General features: G+C 44.6%; 1 protein-coding gene across 3 annotated transcripts; it reads right to left on the bottom strand.

Annotated features, from left to right (window-relative positions):
- tmem260 (transmembrane protein 260) lies at positions 1-26976 on the bottom strand. 3 transcript variants are annotated; one of them, XM_084381138.1, is made up of 16 exons: positions 26457-26976; positions 22853-22884; positions 21162-21313; positions 12004-12181; positions 11767-11880; positions 11033-11212; positions 10831-10871; positions 8949-9035; positions 7798-7906; positions 7457-7629; positions 5663-5834; positions 4128-4267; positions 3354-3530; positions 2155-2208; positions 1814-1898; positions 1-1651 (listed from the first exon to the last, which is right to left on the bottom strand). In XM_084381138.1, exons 1-16 carry the CDS (start codon positions 26563-26565, stop codon positions 1391-1393), a joined length of 2064 nt encoding a protein of 687 aa, XP_084237264.1. In that variant the 5' UTR covers positions 26566-26976; the 3' UTR covers positions 1-1390. The 3 variants fall into 3 exon arrangements, with proteins under 3 accessions (XP_084237264.1, XP_084237265.1, XP_084237266.1); XM_084381139.1 differs by lacking the exon at positions 26457-26976 and adding an exon at positions 26224-26295; XM_084381140.1 differs by lacking the exon at positions 26457-26976 and adding an exon at positions 23020-23320.
- Between the last annotated feature and the right edge of the window lie 279 nt (positions 26977-27255).

Here is a 27255-nt window from a genome sequence, read left to right as displayed (position 1 = left end):
TAAACAGAATCTTTATTGAAATATTTTAATCTGCAGAAAGCAGAGTGACAGTTCTCCCTTTTTTTTTTTTTTAAGAGAAAGCAAACCATCTGTGCTACAGCAGGTCGAATCTCATCATCCAGCCAGCTGACAGCCGCTAAACAGGCCTGCGAACAGAGAGGGCAGATTACATTCTGAGAAAACTACACATGCACTTTCTGTCCTTCGCTTTCGAGTGGTATCTTAAACAGCAGGCTCCTTCAGCAGTGTGTTATAGAGCTTATGGCAATACACTGGTTTGACCTCTGCGCAACAAATTTCATGGCATAAGGTTCATTAACATCAGCATCAGCGTTTACAAAGACAGTGTGTAAGAGAGGTCTTGGACCCTGAGAACACGTCAAAGACATTTGACTCTGGTGCTCTTGCAGTGTTTGGATGCTACATCGTCTCTCCAGCAACCCTCAGAGGGGTAAATGTTCATTTCTGGGAGCTGGGAGGCTGACAGTCTTGCGTGTCTTTTGTGTGTCCCTGGAGTTTGCATGACTTTGTGCTTCTCTCTCTTTCCAGTTTGTCGAACTGTATATTGACTATGCGCTTCCGGGCGGGGAAAAAAAAAGGCTTGGGTGGAGATTTAAGCATGTTCACACACACACAAATCAACACACATTGCACACAGAAACGCACCTCTAAAAGGGTCCCTGGCATTGTGACATTTCACATTTCATTTAAATCCATGAGGGATTACAGCCCTCCTGTTAGGAAGGAGGAGAGGGGGGAAAAACACTCATCGAATCCATTAGTTTTAAACATTTAAAGGACCATCTAAGATAGACTGATGGAAGGATAGAGGGGTGGGTGGATGGGTGGGTAGTGCCGGGGTAGTGAGGACTGTGTGGCACAGCACAAGTCTGTCCTAGATTAAACAGCCGCTCTAATCCCCCATTTCTGCCCCCAAATTGGTTTTCCCTCAATCTCGGCCTTGCCATCCTAATGTGAGAAAAAGAGAACTGGAGCAGTGGCTGAGGCAAAAATAATCAGCACGTTAAAAACTGTGAGAGCGGAAGAGGAAGAGGGGGAAAAAAGAACGAGATGTTAATGATAAAGCAATCAAGTTTTATGGGCGAGTTTAAGGGGAGCACGCACAGCTTGATTGGGGTCAGTTAAGGCTCCACGTCAACTGTAAACATTCATCAATGGAGAAAGGCCGAGTGGTTGTTCTCTGTCCAATTTGGCTGTGTCCACTTAGCCAAAAACCTAAACTAAACACTACTTCTTCTATCCTTCTGGGCCACCTTTACACCACGAGAAGAGGCACATTCAGAATCAGTCCCCAGTGCCTTTCACTTTGGGTCAGGCTTGCAGCGCACTCTTAGTGTGCCAGCTCTGTGTAGGTCTGTCTGGATTCTTGTCACGGGGTTTGCCTCCGGTTCTGGGAAAGCCTGTCTCTCTCCTTGAGCAGGTGAGTAATGGCCGAGCGTATGGCGGCCGCCTGGGGATCTGTAGGTTCCTTCTCCAAGTAGAGACTGAAGTGCTGGGTGCTGCAGGTCAGCAGGCTGTCTGGACTGTAGCCCCGGTGACCCGAGCGGAGCAGCCTCTCACAGGCCAGCGCCAAGTTCTTGTCCCAGTTTGGAGGGTAGTGTGAGTGGGCCTCCACAATCTCCTTATACAGCTGCCCAGCAAACACAAACACATAAACACACGGAGACACATAAAAGCAGATGTTACCGCAAAAAAAAAGCCTCTGAATATGTGGTGCTTTGCCTTGTGTGGCACTTAAATCTCCTCCATTATGGTAACAGTACTGTCGCATGTTTGTTGAGGTCAGACTCACAATGTAAGACAGCTCAAAGAGGCCAGCTTTCCCCTCTCCCTGCATCCTTTCTGCCAGGTCAAACAGAAAGAAAGCCGTCTTCATCCTGAAACAAAGCACGCAGGCTCAGGGCTAAGTGCTGGATGGATGAGCCATGCAGATCCGCACTCACAGACGCACCACTCCAATGGAGTGATTTATGTAGATGCCGATACCAAATAGAATGTACATGTAGATGCTCTACCACACAAGACTGGTTTATGGAGATGTTCTGGCGGGTTAGTACGAATCGTGACGCAGCTTTTTATCTGCATACTAAAGTACACAACCTCTCCAAAGAGGAAATAAAAAGTTGACTGTACCTGGCTTGCCACATCTCCTCATTAGCGACATGCTCCCAGGACGCAGGATGGAAACTGTTCACACAGGGGGAAAAAAAAACATTTCTTTATCTAAACCGCTTCAGGCGTTGGCTTGTGCACAGTTCCACTAACTATAAATGATTATTTATGTGAATATATTGTTCCACTCAGCGGTGCAGGTTTTGATACACTAAACATCAATGTTTGCTGCATAAACATTAAATGACTGCGCAACAATACCAGGCAGCACATTAGACATGGAGTAAAACCACATCTCCCTTTTTTTTTTCACTTTGTTGACTGTAAACACTTGACCTCTTCTTCAAAAGAATATTTTAGCAGGGTTCCCGAGCTAATATTTGGCTTGTGGGCATCGGCGGACACGCTTGTCGTGAGGGTGCGGGAAATAATGTCACAGTATTCAGCCGTGGATATCTGAGTGAATGAAGGGCTGCTGGCAACGGCAACAGAATATGCAGCTTTGACTAATTCCACTTTTGACACAGTTATTGACAAAATGCAATAAGAAACTCATTATTTTTCATCTTCAGTCTCATTTCAAATGGCTGAGGGCCTAATGTCTTGCTCTGGTTGCATTCACAAAGAGCTGGATCCCGGCATGAAGAACAGAGGACAACCTCAGCGAGGGAAGCTCTGTGGAGTCTGCGGAGGGATGACTGGAGACCACAGAGAGACGAGCGGGTGAGGAGATGTTGGCCATGAAATACGCGGTTATCTTTCTGAGTGAATAGTTCTGGTTTCATCTCGAGATCGGAGTTGTTTAAAACAAAATGCAAAAAGGATTCTTCTTGCAGGTCTCTTGGAAATGACATCCAGCTTCCAGCTTCTTAAATGTAATAATTTGCTGCTTTTCTTTGTCATTTATGATAAAAAAAACAGAGTCTTTGGGTTTTGGACTGTTGGTTGCACAAAAGAAGCCATTTGAAGACATCGCTTTGAGCTCTGATGAGTGTTTTTCATATTCGTTTGGACATTTTACAGAGTAATCTAAGCGATTAGTCCATTAATAGTGAAGGTAATTATTAGTTTCAGCCCTAGTGCCTATATTATTGTGTGTAATAAGGTAATTTTCTCCACCTTAAAGCTACTTTAAAGGAGGAAAAGGGGGAAACTGTATGTGTAGAGGTCAAACGTACCTGTCCACAGACATTATTGATTCGGTGTGTTTGTGTATGCACCTGTCGTATGGCTCACTCCAGTTATAGATGTTGCGGGTGCGATGGGCCCACTCTTTAGGGTGAAGCTGCCTCTGAAGTGGCGCCAGGTAATCACACACACCCATTGGCCAACGAGAGAAACTATGCTCCCAGCTCGGGTCTCCCTCAGGCAGCCCAATGCAGGCAAACACATTCCTCCTGCAGAAAAAAAAACCAGACAGCGACTCACTCACATCCTCCTTTACCACCCACCCTTCTCTTTCCTCCCAGGTAACTGTGAATGACGAGACACACAGGAACACCCCAACGCCTCCTAGCTTCCCTCTGGCCCCGTGCTGCTCACCAAAGGCTTCAGGCCCCGAGGGTTAATCCCACAGGTCAGTGTTGCCCCACTGAGAGTGAGACAAGTTGGCCTGGCAAACACTGCCCCCTGGTGGGCTTGGTATTAACAGGTCTCCAGCCAGTTTCTAGATCTCAATTCCTCTTGGAGCGAATGATGATGATGAGAGCAGGGGAGCAGCAACGAGCCCGCCTGAGACTGTTTAACCAAATCAAGTAGATTAGTCGACTTCTGTAGTTCATCAAACTCCTTTTATGGCCTCAACAGTTCTACAGGCTTATCTCCTCCCTGCACTCACCGCTGTGTCGACCATCCCACTGATCTCTGCCTCATTAGATCACCCACTTGTTCATTTGGACCATTGTCGCCCTCCTGATTCACTCTCTCTCGCTCCATTTTACAGCCTTCTATTTATCTATTCAGCACATCCCTTTTATTCTCTCTCTGCGACTCACTGTGTGTTGTGGGACAGAAACTGCTCCAGAGTGAAGGTGTCTTTCTCCTCAGGGTGGACCGGGTCCCACCAGCGGCCCGGGAAACGGACCCCAGGGTGGTGCTGCGCCAGCTTGGCCACATACCACGAGTATGTCATCATCTAGAGAGAAGAAAGAGTACCACCAACTCCGTTCAGTTTTTTGTATTCCAGTGTGATCAGTAGTTAAATTACCGCTCAGTGTGCAATTCACTGAAAGAAAAGGATTTATTGACTATTTCAGTGGCTTTTTCTCCATATTTGAGTATCTCAAAGGGTTTTTCTTTCTTTAATCAAGTGTCTAAATTTAGAGGCTCTCGTTTTCACTAATTTTCATTTTTATTACATTGCTGTCTTAAAGCCCTTATGATTAAAAGACATTCAAACATATGATGTACATAGACAAGACTACTTACCCATCTCAGAAAGCCTGAAAGAGACGTCAGGCTGTAATTTGGTGTTTTTTGTATGAATTTCAGTCAAACAGTCAAGGCACATTGCCATTTTGTCACCCAAAAAAATAATTTGCCTGACAAATCTTCCTTTTCCTCACAAAATCGCTATTTATTTTTTGAAAAATAAGGAAATCCTCCTTTTCTGAATCCTATCTTTCCTTCTCTGCTGAAGCGGTTTTGTCATAAATCAAATCTCTCAGCACATGAAAGAGAAGGAACATTAAATCCCAACATAATAATGTTTACCTCTATGGTTGGCCACGAAGTATTCCTATTTTTAAAACTACTTTGGTAATAGTGCTGCACAATTGATCAAATATTATTGAAATCACAGTATGGTCAAGTGTAATATCCAAATCGGAGAAGCAGAAGGTAAAAAAAAAACGCTTTATAAAGAAGTACAGTGGTGATGCAGAGATGCCCTGGTCTTCAAATCTTGTTCTCCAGATGTAAGAAAACCTCTTCTTTGGTAAAGACCCCAACAAATGTCACATTGCATTATTTCAACAGTTTTTTTTAAGTGAAAATGAAAATTGTGGTGTAAAAAGATCATTCCAACTAATCTCGAATCACATTGCAATCACAATATCTGTTAAAATAAAAGTATTACAAAATAGGCATGCACGATATGGACCTTTTTCCGCCCATACCGCTGAGTGATAACTACCTGCTTGTTTTCTTTGGATTTTTCAAAAAGACGTTTTTAACCTGAAGTTTATGCACACCTGACTGTAAGAAAGGTTAAGATGTAGTGAGCAAAGATGACTGATTTAATATCCTGTAGCTCTAAAAGCTTTTTGTGTTAAAATTCATATACTTTTTCCCTCCTCTCAACACCCTTGAACAAGTGTTGGGTGCAGCGTTAGTTATTCTTCTATTTCTTCTACTTTGCATTTATTAGCAGATCACAACCCAAGGTGTATACAGCCACCTCTTTTGTTGGCCGTTAAATTATCCGCACAATGTATGTCATGTTTCATTTTTACTTTTGATTTGGATCAAATATCAAGCTTCACTCTGAACAACAAATACAAGACAGTGGAGAAATGACAGCAGCTCTGACCTCCTGGTCGACCAGACGTACGTCGGGCCGTACGTCCTGGCAGTAGTACAAGTAGCGCAGTGAGTTTCCAGGCAGATCTCCTCTGGTCAGGATGATTGAGTCCATCGGGACGGAGGTCAGAAGCTCCCTGCCGAACCTCTCGACCACACTGTTTCTGCTCTGATCGCACTCCCTGTGGGATCATGAGCACATCAAAACCATACTGTAAAATGTCATCAAAACCACAAGTTGTGTTTACTTGAGTTTAAAAAAGGGCTTGAGTGCATCCTGCTTAGAAGTGTGTGCACAGCTGTGTGTGAGTGTGTTTGTAGGTACGCCTTCAAGGTGCTCTGAGGGTAAGTTGTCAGTGCCCCCGCCCCTTCCCCTCTGCAGAGCGCTCTGGCTGCCTATCTAATCGTGGGGAGACAGGTGTGATGGGTCTGACAGCACAGGCCATGCTCTCCCCTTGATCAAAGCCACTCAGTGATGGCTGTCTGGCACTCCCCAGCACTACGCTGGTGTAATCTGCCTTCTCGGACAGCTAACATCTCAGACTGAGCTCTGTGAGTGGAATCTATGTGCTAACCGTGCCTCTCTTTAGCCCCTACCATGGGGTGAGCAGAGAAAAAAACCTGACATGTGGAGTTCAGACCTGCGGTATGAAGCGCAGAGGAGAAACAAATCGGGTTGACTCAGGGAAAACTTATGCATGGGGATTTGAGAAGAAAGTAGAATGAGAGGGGAGTTTTTATTTCACTTTAACTTTGCTGAGCAGAAGTATTCCAAAGTAACTTAGGACACATTTGGGTCCAGTGAAGTTACAACAGCAACAACAACAGGAATAATAGTAATACTAACTATAGTAACTAATAATAAGTAATACTGAGTAAAGTAAAGTTGCTACTTACACTAAAACACTATTAGCGGACTCACTATTAGCCTGTTGAAGTACAATACAATGCAGCTACAATATTTATGGAAGAAAAGCTCCACTGATGGGATCAAATATTGATTATATACAGAAGAATGGGCATGTACAAAAAGCAGCTTTGGAAGACAAAGCCTTACATCTTTTTGTGTGTAGTATTTATGTTGTAAAATTGTTTTTTATAACTGTGTGCAGAGGTTGAAATGAAACAATGACACCATTCATTCTGTACCATTTTTACAGCAAAAATAGCACTGAAGCGGTTTCTTTTTAACTTGGTTAAACCTGCAATTGACTCCTTTCCCATTGCCAGGAGACGAGTTTGCCTTTATGCTTCTTTTCTGGTTTTTCAGGTTCGACCTCACGAACATGACACAACAACAGCGAACAGTAGTAAGCAACAGAAAACAGAAACCTATTTACTTGCCAACGTCAAGGAATTCAACACACAACATAGAATTGTGCTGGAAAAGGGATCTAAAAGATGTGACTACCCAGGCTGTCATGCGTCCGTCAGTGCCAGACAGAGCTGGAGCCCATAGCTGGTGGCTACTGCAGAGCAATATGACCTGGGAAATGAATGCTGATTGTGCCTATTCCCATTGAAGAAAAAAGCCTTTTGTGCAGCGCAAAAGGGGTATTGTCTTTATTTTCAGGGTGTTTTAATTCACATGTGGTGAAAAGCTCCTCCGTTCGTCCATAACGCACATCACACAGCAAAAATCTTTAAAAAATCAGCATTTTCATTTCATAGTCAATGTTTCCATGCTGTGGATCCAAACAAGAACAAACATTCGACAAATCTGTTCTAATATTTATGGTCTGTATTAGATGTTTTCTTCACACCAAACGGGAGGTTTGTTACTGTAACTGAGTGCAATGCTCACCTGTGATTGGTGCGCACCATATGTGCCAGCAGAGCCGTGGTGAGGACCCAGCCTGTGGTCTTCCACAGCCCCCCATGGCCCAGCCTCCTCTCCAGCTCGCTGTGTGTCCGGCTCAAGCCGAGGCCTGCCAGCACACACACTGCAGCATCACTCTGCAGCCAGAAACGCTCAACCTGCAGGATGTAGGCACACACACAGACACACACACCTCAGTGTTTCCTGTAGTTGTATGTTTATTCCAGGATGCATGTATTGCCTATATAGATTTCTATGTATATATAGCACACTTTACAGACCACTGCAGGTAAATGAAAACAACAGAAACATTAATAATATCTCACCACTCCTAGCAGTAGGGGTCTGCTGATGTCCAGGTTGGCTCTCCAAGCAAAAAACAGTGAGTAGACCACCAGCATGGCGGTCAACAGCCAGGACACTGAGCGACACGTCCTAAGATAGGAAAGGCTGCCAGTTATTCAGTAAAAAAATATTGTTCCCATTTTTATTTTGTCTGTTTACTCTGTGGGAAAAAAACAACTTGTTTTGAAGAAGTCCATAAAAATATTAAAGCAGGGATGGAGATCACAAGCCCGGGAGCAAACGCATACGCCAGCCAGCTAAGAGGTGCATGATTGATTTTCTAATGCAGACTGAGTCATAATGAGCTGCTGCCAACCGCTGAATCACAAACTCATTACAGTACAGCTGTAAAATGTACTTATACACTAAAAAGAAAACATGTTACCCTGATGGCGAAAACAAATCATCATCTGAACCTGAAGAGACACTTTTGAGCCACCGAAAAATGACTTTTGGTTTTCCTGCCAACACATTGATCTGATGGGTTCCACTAACGCAGCTACTAACACATACCGTCAAGATGCTGTTTGTGATGTTTTTCTTCACATTATGCACAGTGGGCAAAAAACACATTCTTATTTTGTAGTAATAAACAGTTCTTTACAATACAAACAGCGCCACTCAACATCTTAACATTAGGTAAATTAGCAGTTGCATGGCTTCCCTGCTATGAAATGACCTTCATCTGTGTTTGTGCAGCCAAGTTTATCAAAGTGCACCCCAGGAGAGGGGGGGAGGCAGGGGGTGGCCGGTGCCGTACAGAGCCCTCGGGCTTCACACGACTTTATCAGCTCCACCCCATAGGCACTGCTGTAATGAATTACTGGATCACACCGCCACACTGCCACATGCAGATACATGCAAGCAGTGATTTACTCGTACACACAAACATGTTTTCGAAAATCCAAAACACACATCAGCCTCTTCTTGATTTGAATGTGGAGCGTCGCGACAGCTTGACAGTTAGGTGCCTCGGTGTTTTTTTGTATTCTTTTTCCCGAAGATCAGCATTTTGTCAGCGGTTTTGTTCCCTGTCTTTTACTCCGGGGGATTAGATTTGTGGTTGAAGTGGCTGCTGAGATGTGTGTGACAGAGTTTGGTCTTCTGTGCGCCGCCGTCTCGCTCATCCTACCTGTCCCATGAGGAGAGGAGAAGGCCCAGTGCTGCCAGCACCAGCGCGGGAAGCGAAAGGTCTGCCAGGCAATGGTCCAACTGGGCCCTGCACACACACAAAACACACATGTAGCATTTGTGATGGACACCAAAGACGAGCTCAATTACCCTCCCTGCAACTGAACTCAAGGACAGCAATTATTAAATGCCCTCCATCCCCTATCAAAACAAACTCCTTGGACTGTGCGCTCCTCCTTTCAATCGGATTGACAGATACGAATGACTGTGTCATCCACCCCCCGCTGCCCCATCCTCTCCTCACAGCGCCTGTCAGTCACAGAGCGCTTGCTCAGAGCACAGAGATAGTTTCCTGCCTCTTCCTTAATACCCATCTCTATTTGACAGCTTATTGAGTCTCTATATCTCCCAATGTACACTATGTGTGAATGTGCTCACGAGCGCGTGTTTGCGGGTGTGTGTGTCAGCTTCTCCGGCGGGTTTACGTCTCCAGTGCGACATGCCTGTCATGTTCGCCTCTCTTCCCCATCTTGAAGGTGTGCTTGTCCATCAAGCAGCAGGGGTGATGGGAAGGGGTGGGTGCCTGGCAGAGGGGGGGCTGGTAGTGGGGGGTCTTAAGACGCACATGCACCCCCATCCCGTCAGCTGGAGAAAGATACCGGGAGTGGGATGACTGTGGCGGCGGCGGCGGTGGTGGTGGTGGCAGCGGGGAGAAAGGGAGGGAATCGGGTGGAGGAGGTGGGGTGCTGGAGTGGAAAAATACAATTTCTCCAGCTCTATTGCAGTGTCTGTCATCACAGCTTGTCACGCTTAAACACCAGAGCTGAGTGATCATTTCAAACTGCTGGAGAAACAGAACACAGCGATTTGGCCCTCTAAGCAGGTTCAGTTCTGCTTTGATGGGAGAGAGTGGAAAGGGAAGAACAAAAGCTGCTGGATAGAGGAGAGAGGGAGAGAGAGAGATGGGCTGCACAAATGACTCTGGGCTCTGAGCGTCTGTGGTTAAACTGGTGTAAAACACCAGAACCAGCACAAAAAGTGTTTGGGCCCTCCATCTCCAGCACCACGTGCGCCCTCACTGTGCCTCAGATTAAAGCTTTTCTGTTTTTCTCCACCTTAGGATCTACTGTCCACGAAGAAACAGAACATTAAAGTTGAACGGACACTCAGTGAAGGATCCAGAATACTACGTCAGAACTGCTCGAAACCCCCTCCACCCACACCTTCCCGGCATTGGATTAGGGGGCGCTGTGACCATTACAGTAACTTTCTGAAACTTACGATTCAACATTCACACTAGAATTACAACGATAGATCAAACCAACAAACAAAAAAAAGTATACAGGTGAAAATATATCCTTTTTGACGGGGGAAATAATTGTTAGTTGCAGCCCTAATTCACAACCACTCCCTCAGTCTATCACTATGTCATTGTAAATTGTATGTCTTTGTGTTTAAGACTGTCGGTTTCACAAAATACAATTTGAAGACGTCACTTTGGGCTCTTGAAGACTATGCTGGCGTTGAGTACGATTTAATAGATTACATTATTGATTAATAATTATGCAAATAATAAGTCAATAGAACAGTCAACATATTTATCAATAATAAAAGCAAAATTAAGTAGGTAAAAGTAAACACTGCACAGTTTTACACTAAAATGTAATGTGTGCAGACAATGCATATGCTACATAAGATGGCAAGATGTCATGTAATGATTAGGAGCTGTGATTAATCAGTGCATACTGTGTAGGTACTGATTAATATGTATGAACAGAGTAAATACAATAAACCATAAATACTTCATAATTAGTTGTGCTTAGTATTTAAAATGTGCAAAAAATAAGTAAAAAAAGAAAGACAAAAAGCTGAAAAAGACATACTTTAGCATTGTGGTCAGGTTTACTGAGCTCTCTGTCTTTGCCTGCAAAAACAAGAAACATACAGTGAGTCGATGCATATATATTGTATATATAGCATAGGTATACAAGAAAAAATGCCAACAAGGGCAACTATACTACTGACTAATGATAAACAGTCTGGAGTTGTATTTAGTAGTTTAATTATAGCAGGGCAAGCAGATACCAGACTGAAGGTGCCATATTCAGCCCTCAGCAGGTGGGTCAGCAGGCCCAACAGGGTGGTCTGATCCCCCCAGCTCCAGCGGGCTGTGTTGAGGTAGGAAGAGATGGGCAGGTAGATGTATGGCAGAAAACCAGCAAGGAAACACACTCCCAGAGACACAAGGCCACACAAGGACAGCTCCTGTTGAGATGTTTGAAAAAGAGATGTTCTTAATTACTTCATGTTCATCCAAAGGGATGTAAAACTAACCCACATTCAAAATAAGCAGCATCCAAGAAAGTCTTCTTTAGATTTATGTTCTAAAACCTGACTTCATATTTAATATACAGCTGCAGGTGCATACACTGAATGTTTGCAATCATCTTTTCCATTAATAAGCAATTTTTAGTAGTAACACTAACATTAATCTAGTCTGAAGTGTTTCTGGGGAACCTGCTGAAACATCTCAGATCTCTCAGAAAAACTAAGTGGCTTCTTAACCCTCTTGGATTGAAAAAGAAAAGACTGGATTTGAAATAAGGAACAGTTTTCAGAGAGATATATCTCTTTATTTCTGTCAGAAAAATTGCTGGCTTATTTTTCTTGGATAAACCATTTCCATTTATACCGTTTTAGAAATATGCAGATGTATTTCTGTTATACTATCTCTAAAGTCTTTTCTTGCCTTCATGAGTAACAAACACATTTGAGTTCTGCTCTATGTGAGATTTTGAAAATCAGACCCCAAAACTTACCCCGTGAGAGTGAAGACGTTGAAGGACCCAAGGAATGATGGTCAGTACATATATCACCAGGGTGTGCTGGTTACAGAGCCCCAAGCCACAGAACAGCGCTCCCCAATGGGCAATCTGACAATGTCAAGCATTCTAGTAAAGCATGGCGACTTAAATCTGAAGTTATGGTACAGAGGACTAATCAGAGGAAACAAACACAGGACACAGTGAGGGCAGAAGTGTGCCAAGCTGAGTTACCTTCCTTCTCTGGGTTGTGTTCTCGGCACGGTGGAAGCTGGCAGTCAAGAAAAAGAGCAGACCAACAAAAAGGTTGTTGAGGGTGAAGACTTCTGCCACAATGGACCACTGCCAGCTCAGCCTGGACACAGCGAACAGTCCTCCGGCCAGTACTGCACCAGGACCAGGACCTGCCAACCTGACAGTGAGGGAAGAGAGGCCTTCATTTTTCTCTGGTGACATTTAAGTCTTCACTATGGGGTCCCTGCAATCATTGGAAATCTTTTGGATTCATATTAACTTGAAAAACATACCTTCAAATATTCAAATATGCCAATCCTAGCCTTACTTTTTGTTCTTAGTAAGTTTTCCAGGCTACAGAACTTCAAGTGTTTTTTTCCAGTATTATTAAGTTATACTGCACTGACACAAAAAGGGCAAAACAACAAAGTCAGCAGCTTCACACAAAATTAAAATTTTGCCGTCATAAAAAAGAAAGCCACCACTTCCCCCAGACTAATTTAGGGACCCATTATAATCTTCCCGCAACCCAAGTTTGCTTCTCGGACAAGACCTTGAAAAACACTCACAGTGAATTGGGCCATTCACATATCACGAGAACTCCCTCCCCGGCAGCCGGTTGATCTCGAGCAGACTGGCACAGAAACCACCGTGGTAGAGATAGCACTTTATCCTCAGCTTCTTAAATATAATGTGTGCACAAAAGTTTCCCCTTCCTCCTCTCCTGTACTGTCTCCATCTCCTTTGCGGTAATTGAAGCAAACTTGGGATAATCTGTCATACGCTAAGACCCACCACTTACTAAAATGAGAGACAGAGGGGGAGAGAGAGAGAGGCGACAAATGATGGGGCGAGGGGAAAAGAAAAGGAAAATAGTGCAGAGAAGTGTGCGTTAAAGGGGTGAGACAGTGTGCGGGATAAAGGATGAAATAAAGAAAAAGGAAGAAAAAAGTTCAAGAAGAGAGAGGGGAAAAAAGAAAAGAAAAAAACGCAGCCCAGTCCCCGGCATGCTGGCTCTGAAATATGAGCAGGCTCGACAATTAGGGAAGTCAGGCAGTATGGCCCTTTCCGCCATTGTGTGGAGTGGCTTAGAGTCCTCATCAGCCTATCAGCTAACTGACAGGCAGAGAGCTGCTCTATTCAGCACCGCAGATACAAGCTGCAGGCCAAACGGCTGCCAGGTCCCTTATGACCCCACAATCCCTTGCCGGTGACAGCTTCAAGCTCCATAGCAAATTAGGCGCTCTCACATTACAATCGCAGAAGACAGATTCCATTAACGGTATCTGAAATTGAGTAGAGAGCAGGCCCGTTATCAGACCTGACTCATAAGCACCGCCATTAATCACAAGGCATGATACCATTTATACATTTCCAGCTCTCTGCCTGCCGCTGTGATAGTCAGCCACAAAAGGCCTGATGAGACTTAGGCTAGGGGAACAATGGAGCTTTCTGAGGAAAGCGCGGTAAATCAGGAAAAAAAAAGGAGAGGGAGAGCGAGAGGATGGTAGGGAGGAAAAAAAACTCTGCTTGCTGACTACTTCCCCTTTTTTTCTTTGGGTTTTCTCTCTCCTTCTCTCCACTATTTTTCCTCTGTGTTCACTGTAAGGCGAGCTTGGTGAATGAGTATGTATATGTGTGTGTGTGTGTGTGTGTGTGTGTGTGCACTTAAAGAAGGGGGGGGTGGACTGTGTGTTGATGGGGCGTCTAGGAGTGGGTCTTAATAAGAGATAGCAGCGTCTTTCTCGCTGCACCGCTCCAGGAATTAGTTGTAACTTGAAGGAAGGATGAAGAAGGGTGGGGTGGAGACGGGGTGGGGGGCAGATGGGGACTTTTGTTGAGGTGCAGAGACCCCCCGCACCCATAATTTTACCTCCCTGCATGGCAATTAACCCGTAGCTCGTACACTTAGCAGGGGGGCTGATTTTGGGGGAAGCACTGGGTGCAGAGCAGTCGTGGGGGTCCACGGGCGAGGTTATTACACCGTTTCCTGCCTCTGAAGCCTCGTCTGATAGCCAGGCAGCACTCGTCACACATTCAGACACACACACACACACACACAAACATGCACGCACGCACACCCCTGTTCTTCAACTTCTTTATTCTCTCTGAGTGCCTGACAAATCTCTCTGTTAGAGCTTGTCAGTCTGTAAGAGCCCAGTGGTGTGTGTACAGTGCGGGCTGTAAATGACCTGTCTGTCTGCACGGGACCACCTGGGTCCCAGTCAGCCTTCTCAGCCTCTCCGCAGCTCATTCTCCAGCCCGGCTGCTCCCAGGGCGCACGGATAAAGCAGGACACATTCTGACACCAGTGTGGCCGTGTTCCCCGTTATCGCGACTCAATGCGGTGCAGGATGCTGCTGCTGTGCTGAAATGTTGTGGCTCAGTGACAATGGCCCGGTTGAGACGTGGCAGGAGAATAACACGGCTGACAGCGAGACCATTCCACCCTGAACTGATCCACCCTGCCAAAATGTCTGTGTCATCACTTGGGTAATTAACTGAATGGCAAAAATGATGCATAAAGCCTGGACTTGGAAATAATGTAAGTGGTTAGAAAAGAAAATTACCAATAATAACACCTTTTTGCTAAAAATGATATTTAAATGATGAAAAATTAAAAGATATTTGACGCAAAACAATTCAGGTTCAAACTGAAAGATCAAAGGTAAAAAACAAAAAGAATAAATGACAATGATACAACAGGCTCTGGTAAGCAACGTCCCCTTCAAGGACACAACAAAAGCTCAGTAAAATCACTTTGAAGTATCAGAATGGGACCTGCCTCGTTTACCCCCTCAGCTCTACAGTATGGGCCAGAGACGTGCCAGCACCAGTCGTCTGTGCTAAATAACAGCACACAAAAAGCCTACACCAGCACTCTGAACTGAAAGAGGCATCACAATGGAGCTGGCCAAGGGAGCCACTGTCACACACCACCCCGGGGAACAGACAATACCACAGCTGTGCCATCGCGGATCAGCGCCGCACTGTTCTCTAACCGAGTGGTGGTTTGGGGAAGCAGCGCTGGAAAAGAATCACACATTCCTGAAGAGGGGAGAGAGCCCGAGAGAGGAGGTGGCCTGCTCGAGCTGAGGCTGAGGTTTCCAGCTGGCCCTCGCTGACACCCCAGGGCTCTCCTCTGGCCAGGACACCAGTAGGAGTACTTAGTAGCTATTATATGACAGCAGTAAGTGTCGGATGCTCCGCTTTGAAATTTCAAAGCCAAGCAGCAATTGATATACAAATTTTAAGCTTTTAAATGATATATGTGTCAGGAAATCAAACGCTCTCCTAGAAAGTGTTTGAAAGCAGGTCAATGTATTTATTAGGGCTGAGCAATATTTTATTTATCATCTTCCAGTGGAATTGTATCATAATAATGATGATGATGTGTTTTCTCAGATTTTACACATCAAATTAAGTTTATCTGTCAAATACAAGTCAGCCTGTGAAAACGGATGTATAATATCTTCTGTGGCTTTGGAAGAGCTTTACAATGTTAAAAAAATAATAAACTTGATGACATCATCATAAATTGGCTTTGGATTGTACACATAATGTACAAATAATTAGTAGCAGGCCTGCATTGATAGAACTGGAGCATTAAGCTGGAAAGATGAAGACAATGACCAGGCAGGAAGGGGTTAGACAAAATGTGCCATTGAGGTGCGTTATGGGAAATGTAGGATCCAGCGTTTTGACTTCTCTTGACCTGTACTTGGAAATGTCAGAGTATCTCTTTGACAAAATCCGGTTTAAATGTCTTGTCTCCTAACTTTATGGAAGTGCAATGCTAAATCGCTGCAGTGCCCCTTTAAATCAATGACTTCAGAAGGAATGAAAGACTAACAAAATTATCTAATTTTTTTATTTTATGTGTAAACAGTGCAATATAATCAACTGCACTGATAATTTTTATAGGTATTTTGCATAAATCTGAAAGCGTAATGATACGTATTGATAGCAATTTAATAGATAGACATATTGCTGATATCATTATATGATATTCTGAACTTCATAGGGCTCTTCCATCTTAGTGAAATACTCTGTGAAGGCTTCCCCTTGTTTCATATCCGTAATTATTTTGTGCAAATTATCTTCCAAAAGATCCAATAATCATTACTCAAATGTAACATTATCAATAGGTAAAAAAAAATATATACATCATTTGATTCTTTCAGTTCTGCCCAGCCCCGATCTTTTTGTCTAACTGACTTTCGAAACAGTATATTTGTATCTGGGATGCCGCAGTCTTCTCAGCCTCTCACTGTGGCAGGCACTTCCCAGCCTTTCCTGCCTCATCCGGCGGGCGGATACGAGGCTGTCTGCTCGTACAGAGAGGAGGGTAAATGAGGGTCCCGGCTCTGCTGCTCAGACACCCCTCCTCCAGGAGAGCGCTCCAGTGCTCCAAGTGCGTGTAAAATTAATCACCACAATTCTGCTCAAACAATGCAGCCACTGACATGACAATTTCTCCCAGAATGCCATCTTCATCTCCACCCAACACACAAAAATTACAGGAGAAGGGGAGAAAAAAAAACAATTTGCAAAAATCCTGTGTTTATGCAATTCACTGAATGCCATTTTTTATTGCTGCTTTTTCCAACAAAGTCATTAGGCACACACCAGTGATACATAAATGTTGCTGTATAGATTCCATTAACTAATTCTGGGTGAATTGTAATTGCCGAGTCTGATCCGTCTCCGTGCCTGGTGCCTTATTAAGACCGCCTGTGGTGGGTGAGGAATGTAATATTGACGTCCGAGGCAGACACAATCTCGGGCCCACGGGCGAAAGGAATATTAAACTGGTACTGTATTCTGCTGTCTATCTAGCCCTCCTCCCTCCTCCCTCTCTATCCCCATCCCATAGCCAGTAATGAGGAAATAACATCTTCATTAGACATCTGTTTAACTGTATTAGAGGATGAGTCCTGGGGGAACCATTGGTCATGCTGAGGATGGGGGGAGTAAAGGAGGTCTGTTGGACTACAATGTGACGGATGAGATACTGCAGGAATGGAACAAAAGGTCCAGAGATTCGGGCCTTTTAAATAGACAAACCTAAAATTGTCTTCTGCGTTTTCAGAAGAAAACCGGTATGGGTGCATTCTCTACCGTCGCTTGGGATGAAGATTTTATCCAACCGTAGCAGATGTGAAAGGGAGGGGCAGCCTTGCCACCTGCAGGGAGAGGTCAGAACGTTATCCAACAAAACAACTCTGTTCAGCCGTTTCCAAAATGCCAAAACTCACGCTCAAGATGTCCAGAAAAACAACAACAGTACCCACACACATTGCTCCTGACATGACCCCAACAAGATACACGCAACCCCACCCCTGTGGAAAAACAACCCACCTGAGCAAGGAGGGAAAGCGCCATCAGGACCATATGGTTGAGGTCCTTATAAGGAGCTGGAGACGCAACACAAGGCAGGAGGATGGCACCCCGCCCACCCTCCGGTCCACTGAGGTATCAGCTGTGCCACATGGGCCAGCTCTTGGCGGGGGGAGCCTCTCGCAGGTGTGCATTTTGTTTCAAGGGCCACCGGGGAAAGAGGGAGGCCCGACAGTGTGCTTCAACAACCCTGTTATGTAATCATGTGATCAAACAAAAAGTGCTGATGACTGAGCGTTGCGAGGTTGTTTTTCTGCTCCGATGGCTGTCAGCGTGCTAACGTGTCTGCTCCTGGTTTCTCAGGATAAGCTCGGAGAATGGAGAGAGATTCCTCCCAGGTAGCAGAGATTCAGAGCAGCTTTAGCAGATAAACTGTGAAACGAGAGAGAGCACAGGATACGGAGCTGTCTGGATTATCCCGCTATGAAGGGTGCATTCCTCTAGAGACTCACGGATGAGGCCTTTAGCATTCCACGGGCCAAATGTTTCTTTTCTCTGAACCTCCGAGTGCAATCGATAGTAATTATCATTACGTCCACCATCCTCAAAGGCTTGTCAGGCCACGGTGTGAAAACATAACAAGACATGCAATTTGGCCATCAAACCATATGATCAAGCCAAGAGAACTGTAATTGACAAATCAAAGGGAGGCTAAGTGCTACATTTAAACTTATGCAAGAGAGAGAAGTGGCTTCCAAGCCTATCAACTTACATTCCCCCACATTAAACACGGCAATCTGGCCGACTAATTTAAATTGATACATCAAAGGCTTGCCATGTTGGGTATACTCCAGATGAATTTCAAGGTCTTACAATTTACTATTTGAGAGGAACTGCCTTCAAGTACCCGTATTAACTTCAATATATTTTGCCATCTGAAAATAATCACACAAAGCGACGATTTGTTTGCGGGGAAAATGTCGACTTCTCAGCGGATGCCTCAAAATAAGAAGCAGCGAAAAAGTTTCTGAGAGCCTCAAACGGACAAAAACAAGACATTTTAGACATTAATTTTGTCGGGGGAAAGACACAGCAATCTGTTACTGCAAGGACAGAGCAGGTACGACCGGGTGTCAACTGGTCCGTTTTGGCATTTCATCTGAGGGAAAGGCCTGGCCAGAGAAACCCCGCAGGGATGTGGCATGACATCTATGCCAGTCTTCTTGCACCCAATGCCCTCCGTGCCAGAACGGAGAGGGAGGTCTTGACCATCCAGAAACCTTCTCCCCCTCTTCCACCCTCCTCGTCTTTTGCCCTCTCCAGTAACCCCTCACCAGGCACAGTGTGCCAACTGATCCACCGCCACAAGCTCATCCCAAACTCAGCCCTGAGCAGATAATGACTAAAACCTTTTATGCTTATTTTTCAAATTGAAAGCGTAGATTATACGTTCATACTTAAGAGCTTATATGGTGTGACTGTGTGCTCTGGCTGAGGTCCTCGCTACCCATCATCCCTTGCTGGGAGGGGTGGGTGGGGTTGGAGGTCCTCATAATGACTTTTTACTTGACCATAATCCAAAATTGGATCTAAATCCCCCAGAGATTACAAACAGGGCTGCAGTTAACATGCATACTGTGAGCCAAATATCACCCAGACTGCATGGATATTTTCTGGCCTCAAAATAAACGTCTGTAAACGTCTGGCCAAGAGCTGAGTTCAGTCGTCCAATTGAATCATAACTCATCAAATGCATTAAGACTAGTCCCAATGAAGCAAAGTGTTCATTCCCTTTCTTTGGGTCCTCTCCTTATTCTTTTCCTCTCCTGGGCAGAATGGTTGAAGTCGTAGTTTTTGATCCAACTCTGAGAAGCAGCAAGGCGGGGCAGGGTCTGAGGCTGATGCAGTCTGGGCTTAGGGCCAGTCCCCTGGGGAGCACTTCCTGTGCCCTACTGCAGCAGGGATGACCCTTTACCCTGACCCACTCCAGACCACCTGCCACCTAGCACACACCGGCCAAGCACACAGGAAGTAGGCCCAGTACTGAGCACCTGGGAATACGCACACTTCATTTTCACCTGCTTTTCCCTGACTATCACAGGCCTGCCAAGGTGTACAGCAGGAAGAAATTACATCATATTCAACAATTCTTATTCTGAAAGGGTAAATTAGAAGTGTACGACATGCTTGGAAATGCCCCAGTATGCATAAACAGTGACAAAAAGGAAAAATGTTGACACTAAGCTGCCACCAACAATGCAATGTGGGAAATTACTAAGATCAGCAAAAGTGTGATGTAAGGCAGTCTGACCAACCATGGGAGATAATCACACACAAAGAGAGAAGGGGTAAAATACTCCTTACATGATGGGGTCAGCAGCAGGCGAAACTGCAGGGTGGTAGATGGCAATGCAGAGACCGTAAACTGAGCTCATGACTGAGCAAGGGGAGAAGACGGTTGAAGAGAGGGGAGAGGGAGGAGCAGAGTGAGTGATCCTGTCCCTCTCAGACCCAGGAGGCAAGAAGGGGGAGATAAGAAATCGTGCCATGTCAGGATTGAGAGCATGCTGGGAAGTGGGGGGGGCAGGAGAACAGGGACGTCGGGGTGGGGGTTGGAGGGCACGATAATTGTGATATACATACACACGCACGCTCACAACGGGTGGCTGATGGGTAAACAGGCAGGGCAGGGTGGTGGGAGGAAGGAGGGCGGCTGGGCTCTGCTCCTGAATACTGAGCAGAGGATCAGGGACGACACTGCCAGTCTGTCAGGACCCAAAAATACCACTGTCTGTTACAGACGGCATCAAGATGCAAAAAGTCAGAAGGGGACCCTCTCTACTCCTCTTTCGCTCTTTAACTCCACCTCTTGTTATTGAAACTTCGCTCAGGTATTTGACTTTTGCTATACGGCACAGAAGAAACATGATAGGTTGACCCACTGTGTAAACGTTAAAGTTACTAAGTAACTAGCGGGGATATTTTCACATATCCCTGCAAGTCAAACCAAATGCCAGTTGTCCACCCAGAAATGACTATTGTGTTTGCCGTGGCGTGACAGTGATTCGGTCTATTGTGTGACATCACATCTTGTGTGTAGATGCCAACTATGAGAGAGAGCTAGACCACTAGCAATGCAGATTGCATTGTTCTGGTCGAGGTACATTCCTTAAAATCAAAGCACACTCACAGCAGAACAGAGGATTAACACAAACACACGACAAATTACACTAGAAACTGATATATTCAGAAATTGGCACACATATGTTACGGACGGGTAAAGATAGAGAGAGAAGTATGAGGTGGTCATGTGGCTTGGATGTAACTTGGAATGATCACCTCTTCTGTGTATTTTGTCTGCTGAAGAGGACAGTACAGGGAACAGCCACAATGACAAATTGACTGGTTGACAAGGAGCTAATGATAATAATGATAAAAGCGAACCTACAACCTACAAACAATTTTGAGGGATTTATTAAACATTGCAACCAGTCTTGGACATGATGGATCTCTCTGGACTGGACTTCCCTCCAACAAAACCAAAAGATTGTAAGTGAAAACAGCATATCTCAGTAATCTGAATGTAATTATAACAGCCTGGTGGTGTGATTGTGTGTATTGTTTTTCTCTGCTCTTTCTTATATTGTGTTGTGTTTGTAAAATGGGATTCCTTCTGTCTTAAAAATCTTTTCTTTTTTTTTTTTTTACTATGACAAAAATGACTCTGTACACATTTAGAAGTGGAAATAATTGTGACTGCTGTCAGAACCTCAAAGAAGAAAAAGAAAAAGAAAGAAACTGATGTTTCATGCGCTTACCTGCAAACAGAAATGCACAGGGCACCACAAGCTGCAGCCCCCAGCAGGCTACACATCAGGTTGACACTGTGGGCTGGAGAGAGGGAGGGCAGAAGGCACATAGCCATGCGAGCTAGTAGGGTGAAGAGAGGGTATCCTGGAGGATGGGCCACCTAAGAACAAAATGACACACGGAGTTTGACACACAAATCTAAAGCACGAGAGACAGATTCACAGCTTCAAAAGAACAGCATATAAACTGCTTAATTTCCAGATGTGCTTGAGTGGACTGCAGGCTAAAGTGAATGTGCAGATGTTGCATGAGAGGTAAAGTAAGAGTACAAAGCGAGAATGAGAATATAGGTGGCAACCACTAAACAAGAGTGAAGCAGATTGTATTAAGGAGCAGCAGGATGTGTTATGTTTGATAGCTCATCCAGTTGTTCTTATGCAATCTTTAGATGGGTGTGTTGCACTGCTGCAGTAATGGAGACGAGCCTGGCATGACCGCAAACTGACTCTGCTACGATACCAGAGCCCTCCTCTCCCTCTCTTCCTCCCTCTCTTCACTTCTTTTCCTCTGGCCTCTTCCCAAGGACAGTGCAGCTCCCTGGAGCCCGTGCATGGAGCACGTGGTGCTCGCCAGCCCCAGCCCCCAAACCACCTCCGAGCCGCAGTCATTCTCGCCTGGGGGATCTCGGCAATCACAGCAATTAGCCGCTAAGTCTCCTCCACCCAGATAAGGGCTCAGTCATTAAACACAGACTCATTCCCTGGCACTGATAACACAAGCCGTGCAGGCAGGGAGAAGGGGCAGCTCTGCAAATGAACATGGAGCTGAAAGGTGAGAGTGTGACTACCTCACCGGTCACCTCAGACACAGCAAAAGCTCCTTGGGTACGTTCAAACATAGACGCAACTTTCAGAGGGAGGGGTGGGAAATAGAGCATGTAGGTCAAGGGAAGTCAAGGAGCAAAAGAGAAAAAGTGACGTAGGGAATAAAAGAAAGCAAAAAGATAGTAACCCAGCAGATAGCTTGTTGAAGTGTTAGCGTCAGACAGGTGGGTAGCTCCACAATGAGCATTAGTGTAGTGGAAGGTCTGTGTGGCTGACAGGAGTGGACAGCAAAAGGACAGCTGAGGGACAAAGGCCAAAGGGAGCAACAGAGAAGCAGAATCCTGGAGCTCTGGGGATCAGAAAGGGGGGCCCAGCAGCCTGGGGCCCAGGGACGGCCTGCAAGGCCCTGGGGAGGCCTGAAAGGCAGACAGGCAGGCCACACGGACTGCAGCACTAACGGCAGGATTACTGGCATAGTGACACCGACACAGCCTCCCTAAAAGGATCACAGCGGCGTAATAAACTTTATTAAATAATAAAACTTATTATAACTGTTAACCCGATTTAGTTCATTCTTCGCGGCTTACACACACACAAAAAAAAGAGGGGTGGATATAATAAGCCTTATACCGTACATAAGGCAAAGCCTACAAAAGCCATCGCCTTACCATTGACTTTAATTGGATTTGAAAAACGGGTTGCAAATTATAGCATTCTCTACTTGCAACTTAGTAAAATAAGTGTATAGAAAAGAAGGGGAAAAACCTGTGGACTGAAAGTAAATTAATCTGCTTTCTGCCCATGCTTAATTAAACTTCCTTAATGCTTATAAGAGTTAATGAGTGAATTGATTAAACAATACGGCTAATACTTACCCCCAGCTCACAAGCAGTGGTGATCAGCTCTCCTGTGGAAGAGAATAGGGGAGGAAATTAATGTAAACCCAATAATTATTATTAAGAGACAAGTCTGCTCCCAAAGTTTTCCCAAATCAAATACTTGCACTGGGGTTTTGCATTAATTTGCCAGGATCAAAACCTACAAATCTTCCCAGTGTGACATTTCCTAAGCGGCACGCTCATTCTCTTCATCTCTCGCTTCTCCCCTGATGCCTCCCTCCCTTCCTCCAGCACATACACACGGCTATAAACACACACACACACACACACGCACACACACAAACCATTAGACTCCCTCTCCAATGCTCTGTCACACAAAGACACACATATGCTGATCTGAGAATAATGCTCCCACAGTCCCATCCTCCCCGTGCATCGGGGTCCCTTTCCCTTCCTCTTTCTTCTGCCGCTCTACGTGCCTCGCTGCTGCTCCCACACTCCCAGTGTCTCAACGTCTCGTTCAGTCCGTTGGGCACAAACAGAAAGGCGACGTAGGTGACAGTCACAGAATGAGGTAAGCTGCAAAAATAAGAGCCGGTTGCGCAATTTTTTGACAAGCTCTGTGTGAGGTGCAGCACAAAGTGAAAAGAAAAAAAACCCTAAAAGCTATTTGAGGAAGCTTTAATGTATCTGGGCACAAACCCATTTGTGCCAGAATACACCCAGAGCGTTTCAAATTAGACTGATTTCTCACCCAATGTTTGCATCTCCCACTCATGAAAATTGAAATTTGGTTCAGATTAAATGACATTGATAAATGTTTGGGTTCAAGACAGCTCCCTCTACTGGCACTAGATGGGTAGTCATCTCCTACATCCAATTCAGTCAATAGCACAGTGGCCTTCTTTCCTCAGTCTATCATTTCACCATAGGCGGCCTAGGAAACAGATTACATTTAAAAGATTGATCACTTTAAATTATTTTTAACCTTACATTAAAAACATCAAAGTGCAGCTGACTATTTTCGATCAAAGCATCTGTGATTCTACATTTTCAAAATAAACATTTGAAGAGCAAGTACACGGGCCCCGATGCGGCACCAACCATTATAGAACAGAACGGCTGCATTTCAGATGTCATTGGCTGCATCGCATATTTTGCAACCTTGTCGATACAGTGAATTATTATGCCTAAATTTCTGCCACATGAGGAGCCCTAACTCTTATCAGTCTAATGGACCATGAAGTCAGAACTCCTCCACCTGCACAGCTTAAATGTTTTCACAGCTCCATTTCACCTGGCATGAGCCGCCAGCTACCTGCCATCATTTTTACATCACACTTTCTCATCCCTCATCGGTTTCTCAATTTCACTCATTTTCCCTCAGTAGTGGCACACTTTTACACTATTCAACACAGACAAACTCTAACTAATATAGAGCCAAAACATCCATCTCGGTGCCACAGAGATGCAGCTCTGCAGCCCCAATACTAAAAAGGGAAAATATTGACTCAACGGGGTAGCAGCATGGGTGCCAAGAGTCTTTGTGATAGCGGAGCATGGGCACCCACACCAGTCTTCCCATAATCCCCATCATTTCCACACTCCACATTCCTAGACAACAGCGTACCCGCGGGGCTGTGCTCAAGCCTCTCCAGGGCACATCACACCTAAAGAGATTAGGACACAGAGACGGAGACCTGGAGAATTCGGAAGGGTGTTCAGCTGGCACTATCAGAGCGGGCATCCTGCACCGTCCCTAAACACTGTGGAGAAGGGGCTGGCCATTTTTTCAAAGGGCCCGTTCGCTAGACAGCAGCACAACCAGCTGGGCTACTCAGCGCTCCAATTGCCTGCTCTCCCTCCCCTCGTCTCTGCTCGCTCGTATCTGGCCCAGCTTTTCATATGCTTTCATTTTGCAAAATGTGCATTCCCCTCCGCAGCAGCTTGTATGCCAGAGCAGCGCAAACCTAACAAGCAGAGCCTTCATGCCCTCGAGTCCACATTTACAAGTTTGTAACCTAGCTATCACTTCTAAACACTGTTTGTAATTGTGGAAGGCAGTTCTTCATAAACTGCATTACAAGAGTGGTGGAAAACACATTGGACTACAACATAGGAAGGTGCTGAGTGAAACACATTTGGGTCCACTGCTAAGCCTTGTTATAGAAGAGTGCAAATTTAATTTATGTAGACACACATACTGTCCAATTCAAACAAACAACCCATATTATCGTATACGTCAAGGGTTGTCAACAATACTTTGTCATTGCAAATGGTATTTACTACTCATAATGGTGCGCTCAGCGAAATAAGTAACGTCCTACTTCTTTTTCTCCTTCTGGGTTCTGAAGAACAAAAGCAGAAGGATAATTATAGCAGATATATAAAAGGGTGAAATTCTTAACAAAGTATAAAACTTTGTAATCACTATGAATCACATTTTTTTTTTGTTTCAGTGCAGGTGACTGAAATTAGGAGTGGTCGAAAGGGCAAAGATAATATTGTGATAATTCTCATAGCATTAATCTTCTTTTCATTATTTCTAGTGTCAAAATGAACACTGAAATCCTTCAAGCAGCATTATCTGCATGGAAATATGAATGTACTGCAACTGTCATACTTCAATAACTTATTTGTAGAATAGAATAAACTTAAAAACGCAAAAACACAAGACAAAACCTCTCACAAATAATGAACAATACAATAATATATGTGAACTTATGAAATATAAATCTCACAACATTAGGATATTTTACTTTGTTTGTTCAAAATTCAGTCGTTATCTTCTCACCCCCATGCCGATGGAAAGTCAGGTAAAGTGTCGTAGTCCACAAAAAACTACTAAAAATATGTCTATACAGCTTGTTGGGCATACTCGGAAGCTCTAAGACCCAAAATTAATTTGAAAAGATATCATTTACACTCTTTTTTAAGCTGAAAACGTCACTGTGGCTGCTAAGCTAAAAGCCTGAGTGTGCACCCCCTGAAGTGGGTGCACGAGCTCGACCGCTGAGTGTGTGAATATTGTCTTTTCAAATCAATTTTGGAGCTTCCAGAGACTTGAATTGTACCCGACGAGCTGTATGTAGCCATTTTACGTCTATTTACATTTGGTTTAGATACTGTTAAATCAAGTCCCCATCTGCTTCAGTTGTTTAGGAGAATGCTGCAAATGCTGTTCTGCTGTGAAGCTCCAGAAATGATTTGTATTATAAATAACTATAAAACTTCACCTGCCATCTCATCGGCAAGGGGGCGAGTAGTTAATGACATTTTTGGGTGAACTTATCCTTTAAATGTATTTACTCTACATTCAATTCTGCCTTCAACATTCAATCACTAGGTCGACAGTGAAAAACTGAACTGGTGTGTGAACTTATCATATAATTGAAGCTGATGCTCACCTTTAGAAAGTGGACGTCTTAATCAGTGTGTGTATTTTAATCAGTATAGTAGTGTGAAGATATGTTGTTCTCAAGCATGCTTGTGTCTCTCATGCTGGTGCGTCTGTACCTGCAGCACCACGGACAGCACCCGTGCAGCTGCAGCGTCAGACAGGACGCCACACGATTGGCTGCCGAGCAAAACAACAAAGCCACGTGACCAGTTGAGCATTAGCTAGCTGGCTAGCACCAACCTGAGTCTCCGCCGGGTACAGTCCGCTGCACACAGGGCACATACAGGGCGGTGACGCCGGCGACCGTGGCGCCTGTCAGCATCCAGCTTGTCCTTTGCTCCGCAGACATTTTTTCTCTTCGGGTAATTGTTCAAACAACTGCTGCTGTCGCCTGACTAGCGAGCTAGTTAGCATCTATTCATTTCGGGCACCGAGGACTGTAAATAAAACTGTAAGCTGCCAGCTACATGTGAACCGACCGTTAGTCTGGAGCTGAGGTAAAGTTAATAAGACTCCAAGTAAAGACTTAACATTACGGTTTAATTTGTGCAGGCTGGCTACATTGCAATGTGTCTATTTCCGGGAAGTAGCAGCCGGATTCTCGCCAAAAATTCTAATCTCGCGATACTACCAACGGACGCGCCATTCCTAAAAGTTACAGCGGTCACTGAAGTAGTTATGATTTATATTTGTTGCTTGAGAATATGATAATTTACCTTCCTTTCGGTGAAGTAAGACGCGTATTTTTTCCTCGTACGCTTTGCCTGTGAAAACCTAATGACTGCACTTCCTGTTTGTGACTCAGAGGCTCAGAGGAGCTGAGATCTCTCTCACCTCTTCTGCACACATGGCTGAGAGAGGGAAGGTCTGCTACACAAGCACAGCAGCTACTGTGTGCATTCATCTGAAAATAAGTGAAATAATAAATACTTAAGCCTTTTTATTTCTTCCTAGTTTAATCTCTTTTTTGAGTATTCAAATTTACAGACAAATATGAAATAATTATGTACTAATACATTTTGCGGACTGTTTTTCTAAG

The sequence above is a fragment of the Pagrus pagrus genome (assembly GCF_965226575.1).
Source record: "Pagrus pagrus genome assembly, chromosome: 18".
NCBI lineage: Eukaryota > Metazoa > Chordata > Actinopteri > Spariformes > Sparidae > Pagrus > Pagrus pagrus.
Note: the sequence above shows the minus strand (reverse complement) of the source record. Positions and strands in the feature narration are given on the sequence as shown.